The following is a 22,999-nucleotide window of genomic DNA, read 5'->3' as shown; positions in this document are numbered from 1 at the left end:
CATCAAATCCAACATCTGTGCAGACCCATCCACTGTTTCACAAACAATTTCACAATGAAAGGTTGTAGAAAGCCCAAGTTTTATCCATACCAGGCAAAAATATGTAATACATTCACAAGAACAAAGCATTTACTCAGCATTTTTGTGGTGTGAAGAGACAAATCTGCACAACTGTTGTCATTATTTATATTTCACTACAAAGCCAAAATCAGAACTTTGCAACAGTCAGTGATGCTCAGATATTTAATGAAAAACTAGCTGGTGCCCTACAGAGCTTACAGTCCTCATAGACAGGCAGAAAATAAAAGGATAAAAAACCAAAAGCATGGAGACTTACGGATGGTCATCCTGCAAAGGGAAGAATTTATCTCTTGAGTTAAATGCAGGAGATGTGAGCTCAACGCACTCAGAACAAGCAGAGCCCAGGACTGCCTCTCTCTGAGGGGAGTGCTCTAATTCTTGGGCTATTATGCAAGAGAAAGATAAGTCACATCCATCTTCTAATGAGCAAAACCCAACTGCATGGATGGAGCTGCCAGCATTTATTTCCTATTGTTCCTCTATAATCCCAGTGGAAGAGGTATTTACTTGGATGAGGCAGACTGAATCATCCTTGGGTGGGTGGATAGATGGATGGATGGATGAAGAGGGGGAACAGATCTTCCTCCTCAAATCTTCAGTAAGCAACTGCTGCTCTCCTTAGACTGTATAAGCAGTTGTGACAAATTTACTGGACAATCTGCTTAACCCCAGGTACCTAAATTTTGAATTAAGTGGAGTGACTTTTCCAGAAGACACATAATCTTTCTAGCAAATGCCACTGTTTCTTGATTTTTCGGACAAATATCATGGTATTGCTAATTATAGTGGGCCTGATTTTCATCTAGAATAAATTAGTTTTGCTGCTGCCAATGACTGACCTAGAAAATTCATGTAAGACTGCAGGATCCTTACAAGAAAATAAGGCTCTGTGTTAGGTGGGGCATTGTTGCTAGGAAGACCCATTGCTGAATGTTTTAATCCAAAAGGCTAAAAACATTATTTTACATTATGATCTCTTTATTTATCTTACATTATGGACTTAGCACGGCAAACAACCTCCAAAATCGCAGTCTAGTAACAGTGCATTTGTCCCTGCTTGCCATCAATGGCAGACTCTTTTATCTTTCTTTTTTTTCAAAATTACCCAGAAAAATACAACAGAATAGATCCAGGAACCAAGCACTTTTAAAAAAGTAGAACATAATTAAATCTTTACAACAGAGAACAAGAGAGTGTTCATTTTCTCTGACTTTGGACTTGTAATTTCACTGAAGATAAATATTTAGATACCAACCAATGGGATATTTAATTGTCAGGAACTATTATATTTAAAGAAAGTGCTAGAGATTTTCAGACTTGTTTTCTTATGTGTGTTGACAACCCATTCCCATCATTTACCTTCTGTATGACATCTAAATACAATCACTGCTGTAATTTGTAAATTGTTAATATTAGGACTGTAGGGATGGCTATGCTTTCAGTTGTGCACAAAATAAAAGACAGCTTTTACATCAACATCTGGCTGACCTTCATTACTTTCCCATCCATTATTTGTACTCCTCCTTCTCCTTGGCCTATTTTTTTCTTTTTGTGCCCCTGTCTGATTTCATCCAGGAAGCTGCACACCCTGACTGTTCTTGGCTGGCTCCTGTGATACTCATAAACCATGAGACAAATAAACACAGGGGGAAAGGGCAAAACCAAAGCAGGAGGAGATCTAACAAAGCTAGATATGTTAATCCTCCAGCTGTGCACATAATCATTCCATGGCACCATCTGAACCGAGACACAGCATCCCACCAAGTCCTTCTATCCTCTCCCTGCTCAATTTGTGTGAAAATCAAAGTTCATCAGGTTAGGACCAAAACATTTCATAAACCTGACCAGCACTCGCAGAAATAGGACTGGCAATGGGACAACTGGTTTGCTAAATGATACAGTCCTCTGTTAGGAACTAACACATAGGTCTGACAAATGCACAGTGGGTAGAATAAGGGTGAAAGATTTCAATTTCAGGAGCTATTCTCAGTACTATTTACTCTTTGGGGTAAGCTTTTAACATTGCATCTTATCTAAGTGTCAAATAAATTCTATATTAATATCTAGTTCAAAGAGATCCTGAGAAGTGTTACTATTTGGAACTTCAGATCTCTGGAGGAAAAGCACCCTGAAGGTATAATAACTGGAATTGCATGGATAGAGTCTCCAGCTGGTTACCAGTGAAGTTACAGATTAGATACCTGGTTAACATATGCAGCAAAAGAACATGAGTAAGAAATGCATGTATCAGTAGAAATGTATTTAATGACTTTATCAGCTTGCATTTGTCAAATTCTGCTGGGTTTTAAGTACAGCCACAGAAACACCCCCAAAAGGATCAAAAGAATGTTATTTCTCATATCAGAAGAATAATTCTACTCAGAGAATAAGAAAATGAAACAACTTCTCACGAAGAAAAATGACCCTGTAAGATGATGCAGCTCTGAACCAAATTACATACATTCTACTAATCAATAAAGTACAGTTGTCAAGGCAACAATGACATGAGAAAGTGAAATACAGAGGTCTGTCTTACATAAACACACACACATAGCAATATGTTATGTGAACTTTTGTAATCTAGCAATGACTTCAAGGAAAAATATGTTTTTACAAAAGAACACATATTTTCCCAGGCTTGATAGATTCTTGTGTAAAAGCTTTTATGAGATTTTAGACAAGTTGCATTTTGTTTGGTAGTCTTTGTTCTTGTTCTTTCTTTTTTTAACTGGAAAAGTAATGTTTCAAAAAAACTGCTTTCCGTGAAAATTTATTCTTCCTATAAAAGTGATTTAAACCAGTGACAATTGGATGGAAGTTAAAACTCAATCAAAGCATTTGAATATTGATCCTGAACATAGTTTAGACTAAAAAAAATTGAATTTGTAGATCCTATCTGTATTATATTATGCAGACTTCAAGGGGCAAACTCTGAGTACAAAGACTAAATAAGAAAGTATTTTCTTTTCACAGGTCTTACAATTCTTATTGTATGTGTTTTTCACCTGCAAGCTCAGTTCTGCTGCCTTATTCAACAACTGTTATAATCTCAGTGATCTGAGTGGAAAGAATCAGAGCAGGATGTTATTGAGCAGGAATATATGTGATACCAGCCAGTCCCCTCTAATCTCTGATTTTGTGTTTAATTTGAATAGATCATTAAATTATTTCATAGCTTGCCACCAGAATCTCTCAGTACATGTGCAGGTTGCTGGTACAGGCTGTTTCTTTTGCTGTAGATAAATAAAGCCCAGGTGTCCCAGCAATGTTCACAACTTCTTGCCCCTTTTTGCAAAAAACATGGACAATACCTTCTGGTCACAGGACACCACCTCATGGTTCCTTAAATTACTGCTCATGTTTTACCCACCTGTGTGCTCAGCCACCTGAAGCTGGCAGATACTTTCCTAAATTGGATGCCATAGCAACCAGGGTTGAATAATAAAGGCAGAACTATAGCTGTCTATTGAATTTGCTCTGGAAGTTAACGTGGACAATATAAATGTAATATTAATAAATAATATGGAGCATGAGGATGTTTGACTGCTGCCTTAGAGGTCTGCAAGCATGCTCATTATAAGTACCAGGCTTTCAAGACTCTAATTTCTGAAAGACGGTTTTCAAACAAATTTTAAAAATGAACTGGTCTAGCTCATTTAGCATCTAAGATCACTGAAAAACTCCTCTGGAGATATCCCACTGAGATCTGCCTCCTAATTTTCAGTTCAGTTAAAAAATGAAGCTAACTCATTATGCAGCTGTCTGAAATATTCTTGTAACTGCAAATCCATGTTGTTTTTACAAAGAACTGAGAATATGGGATGGTATTTTCAGGTATGTATAAGCAATTATAGTCCAAACAAAATAGTGTCTTCATTTCTCATTGGGTTAAGTGATGAAAAGACTAACTGCTATGTGTGATTACCTCTATTAATTTGGATGTATAAATTAGACATGTTCCTGCAGGCCTATGGAGATTAAATGCACAATGTAAGTGCTAAATATTAACATGAATCTAAATTTTGAATTCAGTGGCTCAGAAGCACAAGAGAGGTGTACATCATTGTGCCTCTATCAGCCACGTTCACATTTGCTTATCTTGTGTACGTATTCTTGCAAACCAAATTAATACAACAGAGTTGCTCATGAAGGTCATTAGCCACTGGTGGAGGGATGTGACAAATTAAACATCTCCTGAACAAATCTTCTAAATCTTCCACCCAGAGAAGTTGTGGATGCCCCATCCCTGGCAGTGCTCCTCACTGGGTAGCGCTGTGAGCAATCTGATCTAGTGGACAGTGTCTCTACCCATGGCAGGAGTTTGGAATTAGATAATCTTTAAGGTCCTTTCCAACCCAAACCATTCTATGCATCTATTAGTCTTTTGAACCCGTCTTCTGTGACAAGTGAGGGCTCATTCCCTGCTTTAGGTGTATCATCTGGGATGCAGAGACACAGGAGAGACACAGAAAGAGCAATGCTGCAATACTATGCTCTGTCATGCTGGAAAAGAAGACACAGAGGATCTTTTTGGAACTGGAGTTTAGGTACAGAAATGGGGTCCCTAAGGACATGGGCAGCAGAAAGTAGGTGCAATCTCCAAGTATTTCCCTGAAACTAAACCAGTTGAGACCATGTTGTCACTTTTCAATGACACAAAAGTGCTCATGGCTGGCAAAGGATTGCCATTTGCAGGTTTTGTCCCTGCTCAAAGCCTGCATAACAAGTGCTAAAGCACACAGTACTCCTATTTCCCATAAAGTCACCCCAAAATGGAAAGCGACGTGTCACACTGAAAGGGTGAGTTCAGCTTCACTTCTCCCAGCAACACTCCATGAAGACGCTCCAGACACCAACCTCTTTTGCAGGATTGCTGGCTCCCAGGTTCCTTATGCCTAACTTTGGCTGCACTGGCAGATTTCAAGAACTGGGACACCCTTAATTAGTGATTTCAAAAGACCTTCCATTCATTTGCAATTCAGTAGCTCAATTCCACCTTTTAGAGACATCTACCACCCATTTTACCATGTCCACAGAAGCTCCTTCCATCAATCCTTTCCTTTTGTCTATAATGTCCACAGATATAAGAGAACATTGTATGTGACACAGAGTTATTCTGTTTTACTGAGTCTACTTGCCTTCAAAATCATCAATAAAGCAACAAACCAGAGGTAATTAAGAAACAAAAACAATGCTAAGGGCTTGATTTAAATACATAAACTCTGGAACATTCAGGACTCAACCTCAGCCCATCCTGTCTGTCCCTGTGCAAAATGTTTAAACAGCAAGTGAGCTTATCTCTTCTAGATGTGTTTGGTGGATGGAAACTGAATTTAATGTAGCTTCCCTGTATTTTATCTGCTTACATCAGAACCTTATTATTATTTTAACCTTACAATGACTTAATTAATGTCCAAGCCAAAAATAAATAAATAATAAAAAAAAGCCTGGGTGGCCTGAATATTATACCTCCATATTTTTTATGAGGTGACCTTTCTGAGTTCAAGAAACCATGTTTGATTACTGGTTTTGGGTGGGAGTTTTGCTTGTGAGGATTATGAGTGCATTATAAGGAAAGGCTACTTGATTTATGCATAATTCTTCTCTGAAGGTACAAAACAAGTAGCCATCAACTTAATGCTACTTAATGCTGAAGGCTTTAAAGGGTCACATAAAGTCATCCTTTTTACGGAACAGCAAGTAATCATGATTCTAGGTTAGGGTTATAAATGAGAAAGTAAATCACTTATGCATTGCATTCAGTTGGCCTCCACTCTGAACTCATTTAGCACATAACAGCTTGGCTGTTGCCGTATGTCTTGCGCAGACATTCAGTGGGTGGTTTCATAATGTTCCACAGCCTACAGAGTTCCTTTTTTTTTTTTTTTTGTTTAATCTAATTTACTGTTTTTATCAATATCTGATAAGAAAACAAGAGGCAGCTGTAGTTCTACCACCCTCCTTGTGCTTGTCACGTGCTATAATACAAAGTACGAATGGACTTTGGAAATGTCAAAATGAACAAATGGAAAATTTGTTCAAAAATGGGGTAATATAGCAACATGTCTAAAATATGGTCTGAGATTTATTTTTTTGTAAGAAATTGCATGCTCAGGAAGGCACTTTTGTGGTGGCCACATGAAAAATTATTCCATGTAATGAAGAGATTTAAGAGCTGACAAATAAAAATGTAGGGACTGCATGGGCAGCAGAATAAAGAGCTGGAGCCTGACCACACCACCCTACCAATCCTTATGGAAGAGGGATGATTAGGGGCTAAAAGTCCTCAAATATACTCCAAATTACTAGGAGAATGCAGTCCCATTGAATGGAAAAACAAATTGCATCAGCTAAGACCACTCTTTTGCCCTCCTGCCCAAATTCAAGATTAAAGGGAGAACTGGACTTACAGTGGAGCTGTTTACCAGCATTCTCTCTAAAGGAAGAGAGAACCCATCAAGAACCCCGTGATAAAGACAGATAAAAAAAAAAAATAACTCGGGCACTAAATTTGTTCTGGATCATCAGGCAGTTCAATGGCATAACCAAGGAAGGTACCAAGGTATTCCTTCCTCTGGAATCCATGGCACTATCCACTGTCGTCTTGAGTTAGATATGCCAAAAGGCAGGAAATGTTCAAACTAAATTAATGAAGAGAAAAAGCAGCTATGCCTCTGTGAGGATGCCAACAAGGAACTGCTCTGTGGGAGGATAACCAAAACACAGTGTCTGAGAAGGAAGTGAAGGAAATTAAGAAAACAGAAAAGGTTACAACTAATCTAAATTTCTGTAAACATACAAATCAAAATCAGAGGTCAACACATGAGTAAAAATAAAATGTCGGATAGCCATAAGAACATCCTCAAAACACAGAGACAGAAAATGAGTGCACATCAAGATGACATGAGGAGGAGTGAGAGTAGGCTGAATGATAGTACATGGCAGGATGCTGCCCAGAAGAGAGGTGATGCTGAGTTTATTCTTAGGATACTGTTCAAGCACAGTGCCTAACTGCTCCTACTGCACTGATAAAAATATTTGGTAAATACAGGAAACTTTCTCAGCAGTTAGGGTATATTACAAAATTCCTTCTTTCTTTCTTTCTTTCTTTCTTTCTTTCTTTCTTTCTTTCTTTCTTTCTTTCTTTCTTTCTCTTTATTTTCTTTCTTTCTTTCTCTTTCTTTCTCTCTCTCTCTTTCTTTCTTTTCTTTCTTTCTTTCTCTCTTTCTTTCTCTCTCTCTTTCTTTCTTTTCTTCTTTCCTTCTTTCTTTCTTTCTTTCTTTCTTTCTTTCTTTCTTTCTTTCTTTCTTTCTTTCTTTCTCTCCTCTTTCTTTTTCTTTCTTTCTCTCTTTCTCTTTCTCTCTCTTTTTCTCTCTGTCAATGAAAAATTTCTTGTCTGTACTAAGTAGTTATGTCTGGGAAACTGAATGTGATGGGGGACACACAATAATTTTTCCTTTCCCCAAGTTTGTTATGTAATCCTGCATTGGTATTGTAATCATTAGTAGAAGACCCTGTGAAGAGCCTAAAGGGTACCAAATGAAGTAGTATTGTCACCTGAAAAATCAATTTTCCTTTCCATTTTTGTCAACACAGTAGCAGTGTACTTACTGACTAAAAAACATATCCCCCACCCTTTCTTTTCATCATATGAAAATCTTGGCACTCATTCCCTGCAACATGAAAGCAAATGCCTGTAGACATGCCTGGTATATAACAAGTGCCTGTCATGCTGTGATGTGAGCTGAATTGATTTGAAGGCAAACACCTTGACAGACAGGCTGTCAGAGCACACACAAAAATAACACAGAGATAAATGAATAACACTGATGTACAGCATATCCCTGTGCTTGGCAAGCTCTTTATTCCATATAAATAAAAGAAATTGCCAGAATTGAAGCTATTTTAGCAACAAACATCAGAAAAACCAGTATCATCACCCTAGCATACTAATCTCTTGTGCTAAAGAGGGACAAGCTGTTTCTGCAAGCCTCACACACTGAAAACAGACTTTCTCCCAGATCTTTCACAAAGTCTTTCCTCCCTCTTCAGTAACAGCACACACTATCAGCCAAGCTTTTGGCAGGTTACAGAGACCTGTACCCATTTCTGTCCATTCCTCTTCAAACCTCTGCAAATCATAATTTCCAAAATGTGCCTGGCACTAGTGGAAGCACAACTCGCAACACTCAGCTTGCTGAGACCCAGAAAAAGCAGTGAACCTCTGGCTGTGTGCAGTAGCAGATGCAGCAGTAAGACACGTTCAGCATGGTCCCTTCAAAAGGTGCCAATAACCCCAACCAGAACAGGATGTCAGGATAATGCAAAGAATTCACTTTTTGCCCCAGTTGTCTCTGCCATCAGTCACTGTGACCCCTCCTCCTAAGTAAATGAAATCAATCAGCAGGGATTTCTGTAAAATACATAAAACAGTCATCTTCCAGACTCTACCAGAAGATAAATGGTTCCAGACATTGGACTGCAGCCATTTTCCCACACATGCTACAGTGTTTTGTCATCCATATTGGGCCATAATAGTGAGTGGGTTTTACTTTTTTTTTTTTTCTCAGTCAGCAGCCAATGTTTCTGCTTCTAACTCGTACACTAAAACCACAGCAACAAGAGTAATTTTTCTGTACAATTTGTAATAGAACAGTTTCGCTCCCAATCAGACAGTCTGGGGTCTTGTACAGAACTTTGACACTTCTGCGACAGATAATATCATCTTATCTCTCTCAGCTGGAGCTCCACAAACCTTTTTAGGATTAAAGCATATCACCCCAAATACAAGCCACTGAAGTGAAACAAGCATGAAATTATGAGCAACACAAACCTTATCTGAGAACCTGCTAACAAGAAATAATATGATTGCTTACAATATCTCATGCTGGCTTTCGTGCTAATTTCAAAGAAGGATACAGGTATACAACAAAAGATGCATCACAGTGTGAGTTTTCAATTAATTTTAACATATTTTCAAGCAAGTCCTTAATAATCTGTTAACATAAAATGCACTTTGGAAAGAACCATGGGGCTTTTTCATTATTAAGAAATGTGCAACCAAATTCTATCCTTAATTAAATCAGGAGTAATTTTATTAACAACAGTAGACTTAAACCTGACTTACATCAGCGTAACTGAGGGTAGGATTTAGCCCCGGGGTGTTTATACACTGTAGTTCCAGTTAGTTTAGATCTATTTGGGTGGGAACTCCTTTCCCCCTTCCAGAAAAAATATTCTTGCCTACCCTATTTCACCTCACAGCTGGGGCCAAAACAGCCTTTTCTTCTGAGATATTTTTCTGAAAGATTACAAATAAATCTTATCCTTGATACGAGGTGACCTTATTAAACAAAAAAACACCCTCTGAAGTAAGGGACACCAGCAGCTTTAAAGTTTGTTTACAAGTTTTGAAACACAGCACCTCAAACAGATAAGCTTATTTACATCTTACAAATAAATAAAAACTTTAAATAAAAGCTATTTAATACAGGAGCTACTTATGTCTGTTTTCAAAGCTGAAAAGCCCTTTCAAACAGTATTAGCTGTTGTATTAAACATCCCTGTTCCAGTATAGAAACTTACTGTCCACAGATATCCTTGGGCTCCACTGCACCTCTGAACCAAAATCACTTTCTTCTTTACTTCATTTTCTGCTTTCTTGAGATCAGATTCCCAGTTCCTGACAGATGGCTCCTCTGTCACTGAGCTCTGTTTCCGCCTCCTTATCGCTGCCAGCTAATACTTCCACGATGCTTAGCTGTTGTCTGCGGAGCTGTGCTCTACATCATTTCTACTCTGATCAATGCTCCGCTTGGTTTTAGGTTGTTCCTAGTCCCGCCTCCTGCTCTTGAAGAAATGAAAACTCACAGCTGGATTTTCTATAAATCATCCCTTTTAAGAGTGGCTGGGCAAGTATGGCAAATACTACAGCTAAGACCTGCTGCTCTATTTGAAACTTCAAAAACAATTCCTCATCTTAATGATGCACACATGAAAGTTAATCATGTACTAAAATCACTAATACTGAAAAATAGTGGCCAGATAATTGTGACCTTCAGGGCTCAGATGCTGATTAATGTAATACAAAACTCCTCTCTGTTCCAGGAGGGGAATATGGTAAAACCTACTGCCTCGGTGAAATGCTTTATAAAGCACTGTGCTTTGAACAGGAGCTTGTCATTCTCATAGAGATAAATTTACTTTTGCAATGCAGAGCTTTCTGACAGACCAGCCCAGAGTACATACTGTTTAGGCTAGGAGCCCTACACTTGAAAGAGACTTTACCATCACAGCAACTCTTCTGAAGTGTGGGCAGGAAATACCTTTATTTTCTGCACAGCACTAAGTGCACTACACAGCACTGAGCTCATTACCATGTTTAACAAAGCATGGAGTATAAAAGCAAGGTGGCACCATAAAATCAGCACTACGAACTTTGTTCTCACAAAAACAGCAAAACAGAGTTGAGTTTCTGCAAACTGTTAATTGTTCTAATCCTTCACCTTCTGGATCTTCTTAAGAAACTGTGTTGTGGAAATGAAAAATGACTGGACAAATCTGAATACAGTCTGAATGAGCTGTAAAATCCTGTTTTTTTCTCTTGGATTTTTCTATGGTGAGAGCTGCATCCCAGCTAAAGTGTTGTCAGGGTTAAAACCAGCTCCTTCCTTACTAACAACTGCTTGTGTCCTGGTGGCCCATGAGTTCCCCTGACTTCTGCCCACACTGAAGAGCAACTGAGCTGCTGCTGGACTCTTGATGAAGAGCTCCTCAGGTTTCCGATCAGGGAAGTGTGCAAGAGTAGCATGTGCCAACAGCAACTCCTCCCCAAGTGTGCCACTCAACTCTCAGCAAGCTGGGACCCATGGGCTTCTCCTGCCAGCTGCTGGAGCTGAACTATTGCATCACTGGTCTTCTATGAGTGCCTGTCCTCCCTTTTTGAGTCTTGTCTATCCTACCCTACAGTGTTCCAAAAATGCAGTGGAAAAACACCAAACAAAGCACTTTCGTCTATTCCAACTCTCTAATCACTTCATTACATGCACAACAATTCTCCCAAGTTCAGTTTTTCCACATGATAGATGAATCTCTGGGCTTCTGTCAGATCCAATTTGACTGTCTTTTTTCTCTAAGCTGAAGAATCTCCTGTGTTTACTCTGGGCCTGCTCAGCCTTTTTGCTCATCCCCTAGGTACTGCTGCTCCCATAAGTACTGCAGCCAGCCCTTTTGTTCACCTGATAGAAGTTGATGACACAGCACCCAAGCTCAAGCCTTGCTCACAGTCCATGACTGATATTGTTGAAAATATTCTCACTTTCTTTGCTTTCAGTTCTGCAGACAGTAAAGTGAGGACAGTCACTTGTCACCTTGTGATCACCACCACCATGGCATGGTGACCTGCACACAAGAATTCAGAACAATCACACCAGACTAATTTCCATATGGTTACTAGCCTGGCAGTCCAGGAGAAAGCAGTATGGATTAAGTAGACAGGAATGCTCTGAGCCAAGGACAACACCACTGTGATGAGCTACTACTCTTTTAACCAGCAGCCATAAGACACAGGTCCTCGGCCCCTGTTCAAGCTGCGACTCAAATCTGAAGTGCTGCCACGGCAGTGCTCTCCTGCGGGTGCACTGGTGGATCAGTGCCAGTAATTTGATGATGGAGAGTGAAATGAGCGTGGGCAGAGCACTATCCCTGCACCCAATCCAAATATGTAATGGTAAATATAGAAAATCTGTTTTCCAGGTGCTGTGGCACATTCAGTACTTATCAGCTGTCAAAAAACCCCACATAACTGATTAAAATTAGTTGTTTGACCTTTAAAGTGTACTTGAAAATCCATAAATGAGACCCATCAGTAGTACATATCCAGTTGACTAATAACAGAATTTTGGCTAGCTAAGGCTTCCAAAGAGATTAAATACTCAATAAAACGGTATGACATGCACTGTAAGATTAAAATCTTCCAAGGACTTTTATAGAGCATTTTGTTTAATGTCTGGAGTAATGTTTATGTACAGAGGGCAAGATTTGCTCTTTCTCTGCCTTGAGATTGCTGACCATCACCTGAACAACAAGAAAATGTTTGCTGCAGGTGGAAATAAATATATTTATTATACATTGTCCTCCATGTGGTTTAGCTCCAGAAAGTGCACTGAGTTCTTTGGGGGTGAAAGGGAAGATCTCCTGTTACCACTAGTAAGTGTTCAGTTCACAGGCTCAAATTAGGGTAAATCCCCAATAAGGCAGCAAAATGTGGTAGCATAGAAGATGGTTTATCAGGACTTTTTCTCTCTGCAAATCTTTTATTGGGCCACACTACTTGCTAATTTTGAACAAAGTCCTGCAGCAGCCCAGTATGACTGAACCCAAGACAATGGAACAAGCTCAGGTTCCAGGAAACAATCCCCTGCATTGTTGGTCCCTGTTCTGGACCACTTCTACCAGCTTCTTCCTAAGCAGTGTGAACATGAGTCAGGCTGTGTTCCCTGGCTAGGGGATCCCTCACTGTCCCTTTTTTGGTAGTACCGACGTTGTCCCAGGGAAGAAGGACAGCAGGATAGTTCCTCCTGTCACTGTTGTGCAGCCCTCACTTCCCCCTCACCAGGAAATGGTTGTGAGATTTGCTGAGACCTTGCTGATTTCAGCTCCTCATAACTGCACTGGGAAGGGGAAGGAGAAGGAATAAATAACTTTCCATTTCCCTCCAATGACTTGCAACTAGAAGAGCTCAGACTTCTCCATGCAGCCAGGATAGCTGTGCCGGCTTGGCCCTGAACTCTTTTTGGGAATTGTATATATTTAATATGTCAAGCCTTCTACCCTGAATTTGTCTGGTGAAAACTTTTAACAGTAATAATAGTGTGGTAAATAGAATTATTAAAAACCTTGTCCTTTTGTATCTTAAAACTCCAAGGTATTCAAGAACACATGATTTCTTATTGTCAGATTTTGCTTTGCTAAGACAGAATGCATGAGACACTAGACAGATGTGGGAAAGTCTTGAGTTCTTTGAGAAGAAACAACAGGTATGAGGACACTGATGAAAAGGAGCGAGATGAAGATGCTTATCTATGAAGACAAGCATTTGTGTCTGCCTACAGATCCTCTGCACCACTTCTCTGCAGCTTTCCTTCTCTGATAGTCTAAGCATCCCTTTTCAGCTGAAACTTCTCCACAGCTGAGCTACACTTGGGTCCTCCAGCTCAAGATCTCCTCATTAGTTTTCACCATCCAGTTGAAGGCAACAAGACCAGCCAGGAGATCTTTGGATCCTGGAGACAACAGCACAGCCCTGTTTCAGTCTCCTTTGATAAAACAAGCCACTTCCCCTCTAACAGCTTTTCCGAATCCCCTGATGCCAGCTGAGTGGGGGCTGGATCACAGGGAATGAGAACTGAGTGCAGCATTGCAAATGTGCCCCCCTGTGCCACGTACTCACCTGTCCCATGGGAATACACTGCCAGACAGACCCAATGGCCAGGCTGCACTGCCAGCCCATATTTTGGGAGTGACTTGCAATTATTCTCCAGTCTGCAAATGCACTCAAGCCTTTGATCTCCTCTGTTGCTCCTAACTGCCAGCCTCCCAGATTTTGCCAGCATTTCCTGCTACTGTTCCCTAATCATGCTACCACTGATAACCACGGTACAACTGCAAACTGAGCTGCCTGCAGAGGAAGGGCACATGGAGCCAGTGCCCCACTGTATGACCCTTTCCTTTCATCCCACTTTCTTATTGTGTGTCCTCTGCTAATCCTGGCAGATTCTGGAGGAGGACTTGAGGCAAAGGTTTTACTTTGTGCTGCCAGGAATGGGTGAGCCCTGTTTTCAGGTTTCACTTAAGAAACACACTCATATTTTCTCCTATAGATGATGGAATTTGTTCAGTTATAGAGATGAGGGAACATAAAGTGCTGCATCACTTTCAGCAAGAAGACAAGGGGGGAAGGAAAAATAATACTGGGTTATTACTATTTGAAACTCTGAATCAAAATTGATTTTTTGAGGCAAAAAAAAAAAAAAAGAAAATTGAAAACTTCCTATCTAAAATAGAAAACTGTAATAACAACATGTTGACTAGGGGATTTTCTCCTGGGCAGCTTTCATGCAGCAGATACTCCTACCTCTGACTGCCATTTCCCAAAGAGATCCTGAACTATTTGTCATTCATTTAGTATTGTGGTTGTTACGTAAAGTAGGACAGTTGTGCTATCTCCCCCTGATGAGAAAGCCATACACTTTTGCATTTTAAATCAAACACATTATTTGAAGAATCAAAATATGCATTACCTAACTTGTTTTTCAGAAAAACTCTCTCATTTACACTTGGTCCTCATTAAGTCTTTCTTCTGTTGGAAAATCTCTGGAGTTAACATGGCATATCTCTGTGTCACATGTGTTCCCTTTTAATAGCCAATATAAATGTTTTTCAGCTCTGGACTCTACAGCTTGAGTCTCACTTATGAAAGCCAAGCAGTGACTCTCTGCTTTACTCATCACGCAACCAAAGGACTGCCGATCTCCCGCTTGTCTACGGGCAAAGCTGGGGCTCCCAGAGCCTGGCCCAACACCATTCCCTTTGGTTTGAACAAACTGGTCAGCTGATAAACTCCATCCTGATTCCAAACACTCTTCAGCAAACTCCTCTTCCCAAGGACTAGCAGTGCCACGCTCAGTTCAATGGCACGTCCCCTCGCCTCAGTGCTCCTGCAGGCTGGGCCTGGTCAGTGTGGCTGTACGCTCCCACTAAGGAGATGCTGTGTGACAAGGTATCTCAACGGCCCCAAAAATGGCACTTGCCATGCTTCAATGACAGCAAGCCCTGCTTAACATGAAGTTCACTTTGTGGATGACAGAGGCACAGTATTTCCTTAGTATATTAAAATACTTCAAAGAGTTCAGAAATAAAAATTATTGGAATTGCTGCATGAGTCAAAACTTAAGAAGTTGATATTAAAATATAAATCACTGGCTTGCTTCAAGGGAGGAAAAAAAATCCTTGTTTTCAGCAGAAAGTTAATTGGGTGTCCTGAAAATCAGTAATTAAAAACACCATTAGTAGACAATAATCATCTGCAGTGCTAGTTTCCTTCTGTACATAAAAGGCTTTAAAATGACAGAGTAAGAGAGAAAAGTTCAGCATCAGCATTTGCCTCAAGACCCAATGCAACCAGGGGCTGACCCAGCATCCCTTATGCAGGGAATTGAGAGCTAGAAAAGATAGTTTTGTTGCTGTGAATAAAAGTTGGATTTTGGAATCTATACGCCTGAACCATTTAAAATTGACTTGTTCACAGACAAACCTGAAATGTCATCCTGAGGAACAGCACCACCATTGCTATCATCCCCCATGCACATGTCAGAGAGAAGTGCCACCACCCGGGGCAGAAAATGCAGTCACTCTTTGCCGTGTAGCAACACAAGGCTGGAGGCAAAGAATACGGTTTCCAAATTAAACAGCGGGAGTAATTTCTGCCAACAGGATGTAATTACTCCTCTTGTAAAAGAGCTGTGGAACACTTAATGGTTTCGAGCACTAATACATATGGAAACAGAGTGTTCCACAAATACCCAGCCAAGTGCTAGAGCACCACTGGCTTGGGGAGCAGTAAAAGGCTGAGAACACATCCTGTACTGCCTAAGACTTCAAGGGCCTCCTTCCAAATGCTGCTCTAGTGGGACTACTGAAATTTTTGTAACAGGTATGGTCACTGCCCAGGGTGAAATTACTTGTCTCTCACAGTAGCTGTAGTTACAACAGCTGACTGTGTCGCAGCACTAAGTATAGATTAATCACCATCAGATCTTAATGCCAGGTCTGTGACTACTTCAGGTTATTTATCTGACTTAGACTGCTATCTACCCAAACATCTCTTTATGAGCAAGCAGGATCTGAGACTGTCAAATAGATCAAGGTAATTCCATAGGATATATGGAATCTCAAAGTTGATGTGCTACTGATACTAATTTTCTTAAGGCCTGACCAAAATACATTTGCAGATCAGAAATAAATAACAGCATCTAAATGCAGACATTTCAAAATTATGGCCAGAATATTCCCAGCATTTAAGGCCTAAATCCTTCACTCAACAAATACAATAAAGTGTTAACAAATAAAACAAATAAAATTTGTTGAGTGAAGGATGTTCGGCCTTAAATACACTGTGGCAACTCAGCTCCTACATTTACATACAAAAATTCATAGCCATACTTAGGAAATCAGACAAGCAGAGCTCTCCACAAAGCAGCACTCCTGGTACAAGTTTTTTACTACCTTTACTAATGCAGTCTGGAGCTTGAGAGGAAACAAATGTCCCAGCACCTCCTCTTTCATTTCCACTGAAAACATTAAGTTTTCACAAGACATCCATATACATAAGACCTCCTGCAACAAAACCAGCTCCACTCACACTTCTCACAGAGTATCATGCATTTGTCAGAGATTTTAAGGTGGGATTTGTTAAAATTAAGAACAGTACCTATCACAGGAGAAAATTGTCCCTAACCAAGAAAAAAAAACAAAGTTTTCTGCACATCCCTGCCTCAAACATCAGGAGAAAAAATGCTTACATGCTGGTCTGAAGCTTAATAGGCTATAATCAAGACAGCAGAGGTTTATTTTGAACAGTCACTTAGGGAAATGGGCATGAATTCTCCTTGTTAACAATGCCCTTCAGTGTGTGATTCTCTTATCCTCACACTGACTGAAGAGAAAGCAAATGAGTCTGGTTGGTGACTATTTCACTATATAAAATTTATTTTTTAAACATGCAAAGATTCTTTTTGAACAAAACTCAGCATAATTGAGATATGAAACATTGTCTTCCTGACCTTTCAGAAATCCAAAAAATCTGACTTTGGTTCTTTGGTCAGTTGTGCTATTGACAAATTTATTTTCTTTCAACGACACATGCAGAAAAAACTTCACTAATCATATTTCTATTACCATGATCCTTCAAATCTTTTAGCATGATTTACAGAGGGGGAAAAATGAAAGAAAAACAAAAACTGGCAGTACATTATGCAGCTTTGGGCAAAGAAGATGATGGATTCTCCCAAAGTAATTTCCTGCAAAGTGAGATTCGATATAAAGATCTTGATTATGTATGTCAGTGCTGGGAAGGTACCCAGACATTTGAGACTATCATTTACAACCAATGCAGCCAAGGCAGAGGCCACTACTGGGTTTTATAAATGAAGAGCATTAGTACAAGGGATCAGAAAGAAAGGATTTTTCAGAAGAGTTTGAGACAGCAATATTTGATTTAACTTACAATACACTACTACCTCCTAACATGGTCCCAATTAGACCTATTTCTGCATACCACATTTAGCGAATGATGCCACACTTGGTCTTGTCCTTCTCTAACTCTCTTGGCAAAAGCAACAAAGACTTCCTAGCACTAAAAGGCCACACTGCGGTTTTGTTTACAAAAATCACTTCTAGGAAAAAAGAGAGGGTAAAAAAAACCTCTGTGAAATACTCTTTTTCCAAGGACAAAGCAGAATGGTTCCATGTGAGTCATTTTCAGTCTTTTCAGGCTTGGCATTTGTGGTATGAACTCAGAAAAGTCATTACCAGTAATTCTGTCATTTCAAGTGTTTGCAACACATGAGAAATAAGTGCTTCTAAAATGAAAATCCCATCCTAACCACTTCAGTAACATTTAGAGATCAACTTCCTACAACTTCAATCTAAATCCATCTCACTATATTTAAAAAATATTTTTGGATGCTCTAAGTAAACCAAGGCATTCAACCTGAGACTTGAGAAAGAGATTTTCAAAGAAAAATGTTGCAAGAAGCAAGCCATGATTAAGGAGACAACACATTTCCGTTTGTTCACTTGAAGCACTGCTTGTTGGATTAACCCAAAGCGAGCCTGCAGTCCAGCCATATCTTTTCTCCTATCTTTAATACAGCCAAGCAAAAACAAAGAAAAGAAAACGTATCACATGTGCAGCCACTTTGTAAGTAAGTTTTGAGCGGTCTAAATTAATTCCTTTGTTCCTACTGACATATGGAAACCGCTCCTCTGAACTCTGATGAGGAATCCATCTCTGAGCTTCGTTTTTATTTGCTATATTTAATGACTGCTGTTATAAACCAGTCTAAAGAGGGAAGCTAAAAGCAGAACGAAAATACAGTATTTGTGTTTAGGTTTATAACCAACAAAGGCAGTGCGCTGTGATGGTTTGGGTAGTCCCAGCAACATGGAGTCTCCCCTCTCCCTTCCCAGCAGGACTATCTGACGGTGTCATGGAAAAGACATATTCTTTAAGTCTCCAATAATCAAATTATCAAACAAAACTAAAGGTCAGGATTTCTGTGGGCACATGTAGAAATGTGACTCACAAGGGATTTCAAAGCAGCTTTTCCCATACATGCAAACCCTCTCTGATGCCACGATTTTTGGTGTCTTGTACCGTGCGAAGTCGCACAATAAAAATCTTGCTGCTAGAAAACGCGTTAAAGCTCCCCCTCGACACGGGCACACCTATTGACACAATCGCTGGAGGCACTGCTTGCGAAATCCCCGCGCCTCTGCCAAACCAGCCCGCAATCAGGCTCGGGAGCGAGGGGCGGAGGCAGCGCGCCCAGAGGAGCGTTCGCCCGAGCCGTGTTCCTCGGAGCCCAGGGCACGCCGGCCCCCAGCGCTCCGCGGCGGCGGGCCCTGCAGCTCCGGCCGCTGCCCGCTAGAGGCCGCGGAGGCCGCACGCCGCCCTGGCCCGGCTGTCACAGCCCAGGGAAGGGGAGATGAGCAATGGGAAGCGCTAAAAAACGAGACATATTTCCTTCTGACATTAAAACCTTAACGCTTCCTTAGTGCAGCGAGGCACCGCAGTCCTGACAGGCCAGTGGGAAACTGCTGTGGGTAGCTCTGCTCAACAGCAGCTGGAAAGCTGAGGAGGAGATGGATGAGGAGTGTGATCAGGAAAATGAGAAGCCACAGCTGGCTGGAGGGAAGCTACTCCTCTGTGACAAGCCCAAAGTAAACAATGAGTAGCCAAATTTAATGGGTCACTTTTAAAATTAATTGTGCTTTTTGAACATCACTCACTGGAGCTTGGCAAGCTGCAGCAGTCAACAGAAAGGATGCCAAGCATGAGGGGGATTTAATGAGCAGCGTTTGCTGGAGAACTGCAGCAACAAACACATGTGCACAGAAAAACACCGTGGAGGCTGCTTTGTGGGGAAGAAATCCGAGGGTGTTTCTCAGTACACTAAGAAACACATAGGGGTAGTATGGCAAAAAGAAGCAATACTCAGTTTCTCCAGTTTAACTCCAAGCGGGACTTTGCTGGTTATTCAGAGATTATATCCCACTCCTCTGTGAGGGACACAGGGAAATGGATGAAAATTAGGAGAGGAGACCTGCTCAGAGCTGTGCTGAAAGGGAATACATCAACTCTGGGCTTCCTCAGGAGGCACAGGAACAAGGCCCTTAGAGAGCCTAAGGCTGGAAATCACATCTAAATGTTCTTCTTGCAAGCTTGTGACAGGTTATCTAAAAAACTACAAAGGGTCAATGTAGATCTGATTATTCTTCATAGCTATTGATTGCCCTGCTTTTTGCGATGTTGAATTTCATCTTTGGTGTGAATACACCTAGCTTAATTATGTCCCATTTTAAGTTCCTTTATGTTCTGCCATCTGGATTAGTTAAATACTTTTGTGTCTCCTGCAACCTTTGTTATGTTCCACACTTGTGCCACAGATCATTAAATAGCATAAATGTCACACAATTCCTAAAATGACATTTCAGGGCAGCCCAATAAAAACCAGTGACCTTAGTAAAAATATATATTTATTTGCCTTGTATTGCTTTCAAGTACTTGGCAACCTTGTGGTGAAACATTCTATGAAGACTAGAGAATGTGGGTTTAAGTACCTTCTGGCTGGTGGTCAGACATCTCAAAAGCATTAAAGTATAATGCAAAATGTGAGTGCCACTGCATCCTTGGGTGGCCATTTTACAGGAAACTAGCGATCAGATAGTTTGTGTCCAAGTGTACAACTCAGGCAGTTCAGTGTGGAAGAAGAGGATTTTGGCTTTTGCATTTCATAAGGATATTCAGTGGTAGCTGTTGGTAAGTACCTCAATGCTGTTTGGGTTGATGTCCCTTGCCCTGGTGGAGGCTGACAGCCCTCCCACACAGTGATGGGCATCCTTGGGCTGTGGCACTTGGCTTGTCCTGAGGCGGCACACAGGGATGTCAGAGTGGAGCTCATGCTGTGACAGCAGCTCCAGAGCAGGAGACCAACACACACTTTGTGAAGGGTGCAGCACACCTGCACACCAAACCAGTGTGCTGGAAGCAGTGTACAAAGCAGTGTCTGGGCCTCTTGCTGGGACTGGTCCTTTATCAAAGGAGGGTAAATAAATTTAAGACTGATCTGGCTACATTCATGAAGACAACTATTTTGTTGTTGTTGTTGTTGTTGTTAAGAAAACAGAAGTCTGGTGGTTTGCTGGCAAAAAAAAAAAAAAAAGTAGGAAGTGGCACGAGTGTTTTTACATTTTATGAAGCCAAGTATGAGGGAGGGGGGTGCCTGGAGATGTGGAAGCACATCCTCACATTTCCAACCCCAGCTCCACTGGGACCTTCAAGTCCCTCTGGCCAACACTCAAGGAAAAGCTCGGTCCTTATCTCTAATGTGTTCCAGTTAGGCAGCCCTGAGAGCAACCCCAGGTGTTCATACAGTCTCTAATCCCATTAAAGCTCTTTTAAAGCAAGTGGTTTGGTTGTTTTTTTTTTTTTTTCCTAGTGTCACAGAATTTACACTTAATGGGTTTGCAGTTATTAGGTAGTTAGAAAAGTTATTTGCACTTTGCAGTTTGCTGCCAGAAGTGTAGCAAGAGACAAGCATTGAGGTCCTTGTGAATCCCACAGCTGCTGTGACTTTTCTGTGTGGGGAAGGAACAGTTGCCGGAGGCATTTCAGAGAAATGCAAGAACACAGGAACAGTTCATTAATACTGGAAGTGAATTTGCAATTACTGAGAGCAGATGGCCAGCTCACACAGTGAATGAACCTTAAACCATCTAGACTTGCAAGACTACAGCAAACATTGAAACACTACCAAATTCACAAAAAAAAAAAAAAAAAAAAAAATTCCTACGTGCTCACAGTCAGAACTCAGCTCAGATTTGGATTCTATATACAGTGGCTTAAGTCCAGATAAAGCTGTCAATATTAAACTGAGACAGTGGATTTACCACAGAGTTCATGCCCCTTCTTTTTACTTGCATAAAAAAACCTCTCAGAGCTGTCCAAGATAAGCAAAAATAACAAGAACCTTAATAAAATAACAGTATCAGCATCATTAATAAAGCTAGGAATCAAGCTAATCCTCCCTTGTACAACTGCAACTCAGCTCTATCAGAGATGTGTTAGCAGCATTAATAAGAATGGAAATCAAAGCTGAAATTACATGACTAAGTTTTTCATTACCTAATACTCCACCATACACTACTTTAACAAACGTATCTGTGATGCTGTTGAATTCTTTCTATACACATACTGCTTATAAAGGCTCTGTGAAGGAGCTTAAGAGAGATCTGTATCTTGAAAACACTCCTCAGTGCAGCTCATGGAGAAATTAGAATTATTATTGCTATAGGCATGTAACAGTACATATGTGCAAAGGGAAGGACTTGCTTAGCACCACGTGCATTTCCCCCTGCCAGGTCTTCATTTGGCTTGGCAAACAAGACTATAATTCCTGGGGGAAAGAGGGAGGCTGTAAGAAAAGTGCTCTGTTTCATGGTCCTTCCTGCATGTGTCCACGGAGTGAAATGCAATGGCTTCACCAGCTCTGAGAAGGCCATACAGCCATCCTTCAAAATCTTTGTCCTTATGACACAGAGTTTCAGCAGCTGAGCTGTGTACCTCTGGACTGCAAACAGTGAAGGCTCCCTAAGGTTTACAGATCTTTGCAAATGGGTGCAGAAGAGCTGCAGTGTTGCATGGATGTCAAGGCAGACGGCAGGGAGAGTCGGCACGTCAGAATTGCCAAAGCTTTGTGCAAGAGGATAATTGCAATTGAACTGCATTCTGAAGGCCAGCCAAAAGGCTGCAACAGCAAGAAAGGATATAGGCAAGGTAGGTGACTTAAAAAATAATGGTAATTGGATTTTCAGATGAGGAAGAGATGTTGGCTTGGTGGCATTTGTGATCAGTGCAAGTTGCTGAGCAAGGAATAGCAATAACTTAGAGACAAATCCCTCCAATCAAGATAACTGTCAAAAAGGCATCCAAAGATTTTTCCTTGGTTTCCCTCACAGAGTTAAGGGTGCATGAATTTTTACTCACCCAAATGATAGAATTTAAATTTTGGATGTACTTCTGGCAAAAACCTCAGGTTTATTTCACACAATCAACTTAATTCTTCTCTTAAGCCAGAAATCTGCATAGCATGTCAGTTTGCTCGTAGATCAGATTGTGATATAATTCAGCAGTTTTCTTTTCTGGCTTCATAGCACAATGTATAAAAATATGCCAGTGCATGTCATGAGCTTATACTACCAAAAGGCTACTCCCATACCTACAGCAACAGAAAGTGTGAAGTGTTGTAGCTACTTTCAGATTCCTTCCCTTTACACTTCCTTTTCTAACACAAAAAGTAGAAAGCAGAGGATAATTGAAGAGTTCTGCAGTGCCATCTATTACATTGTAAAGACATCGGTATGTTGATTCAATATCTCAGAACTACTTTAAAGTTTTCCAAAACTTTAGGAAAACAAAGTTTATATCAGAAATTATTTTGACAGAAGGTGGTTTACATATGCATTTATTTAGTATGCTGAAATATAGCATTAAAAAAACCTGTTGACTATAAAAAGCTATTTCTAGCAGTATCTTAATAACCCTGGTTATTCTTTGAAACATTTTGCATTTTCCTGA

At 40.5% G+C, this 22,999-nt stretch overlaps 1 protein-coding gene across 13 annotated transcripts in view; it reads right to left on the bottom strand.

Moving 5' to 3' along the window:
• The window catches only part of STARD13 (StAR related lipid transfer domain containing 13), a 285,778-nt gene that overhangs the window by 62,244 nt on the left and 200,535 nt on the right, over positions 1-22,999 (bottom strand). The window contains exon 1 of one of the 13 annotated variants that reach the window (XM_021541946.4): positions 338-9,657. The exons of the other annotated variants lie outside the window; for them this stretch is intronic. Within the exon in view, the coding sequence (XP_021397621.3) occupies positions 338-347 (10 nt within the window). The 5' untranslated portion in view covers positions 348-9,657. Of the gene's footprint in view, positions 1-337; positions 9,658-22,999 lie in introns of those variants that run through there. 13 annotated transcript variants of the gene reach the window in all.

The sequence above is a fragment of the Lonchura striata genome, chromosome 1, assembly GCF_050655825.1.
Source record: "Lonchura striata isolate lonStrDom1 chromosome 1, ASM5065582v1, whole genome shotgun sequence".
Taxonomy (NCBI): domain Eukaryota; kingdom Metazoa; phylum Chordata; class Aves; order Passeriformes; family Estrildidae; genus Lonchura; species Lonchura striata.
The sequence above is the reverse complement of the archived record's forward strand: the minus strand, read 5'-3'. Positions and strand labels throughout refer to the sequence as shown.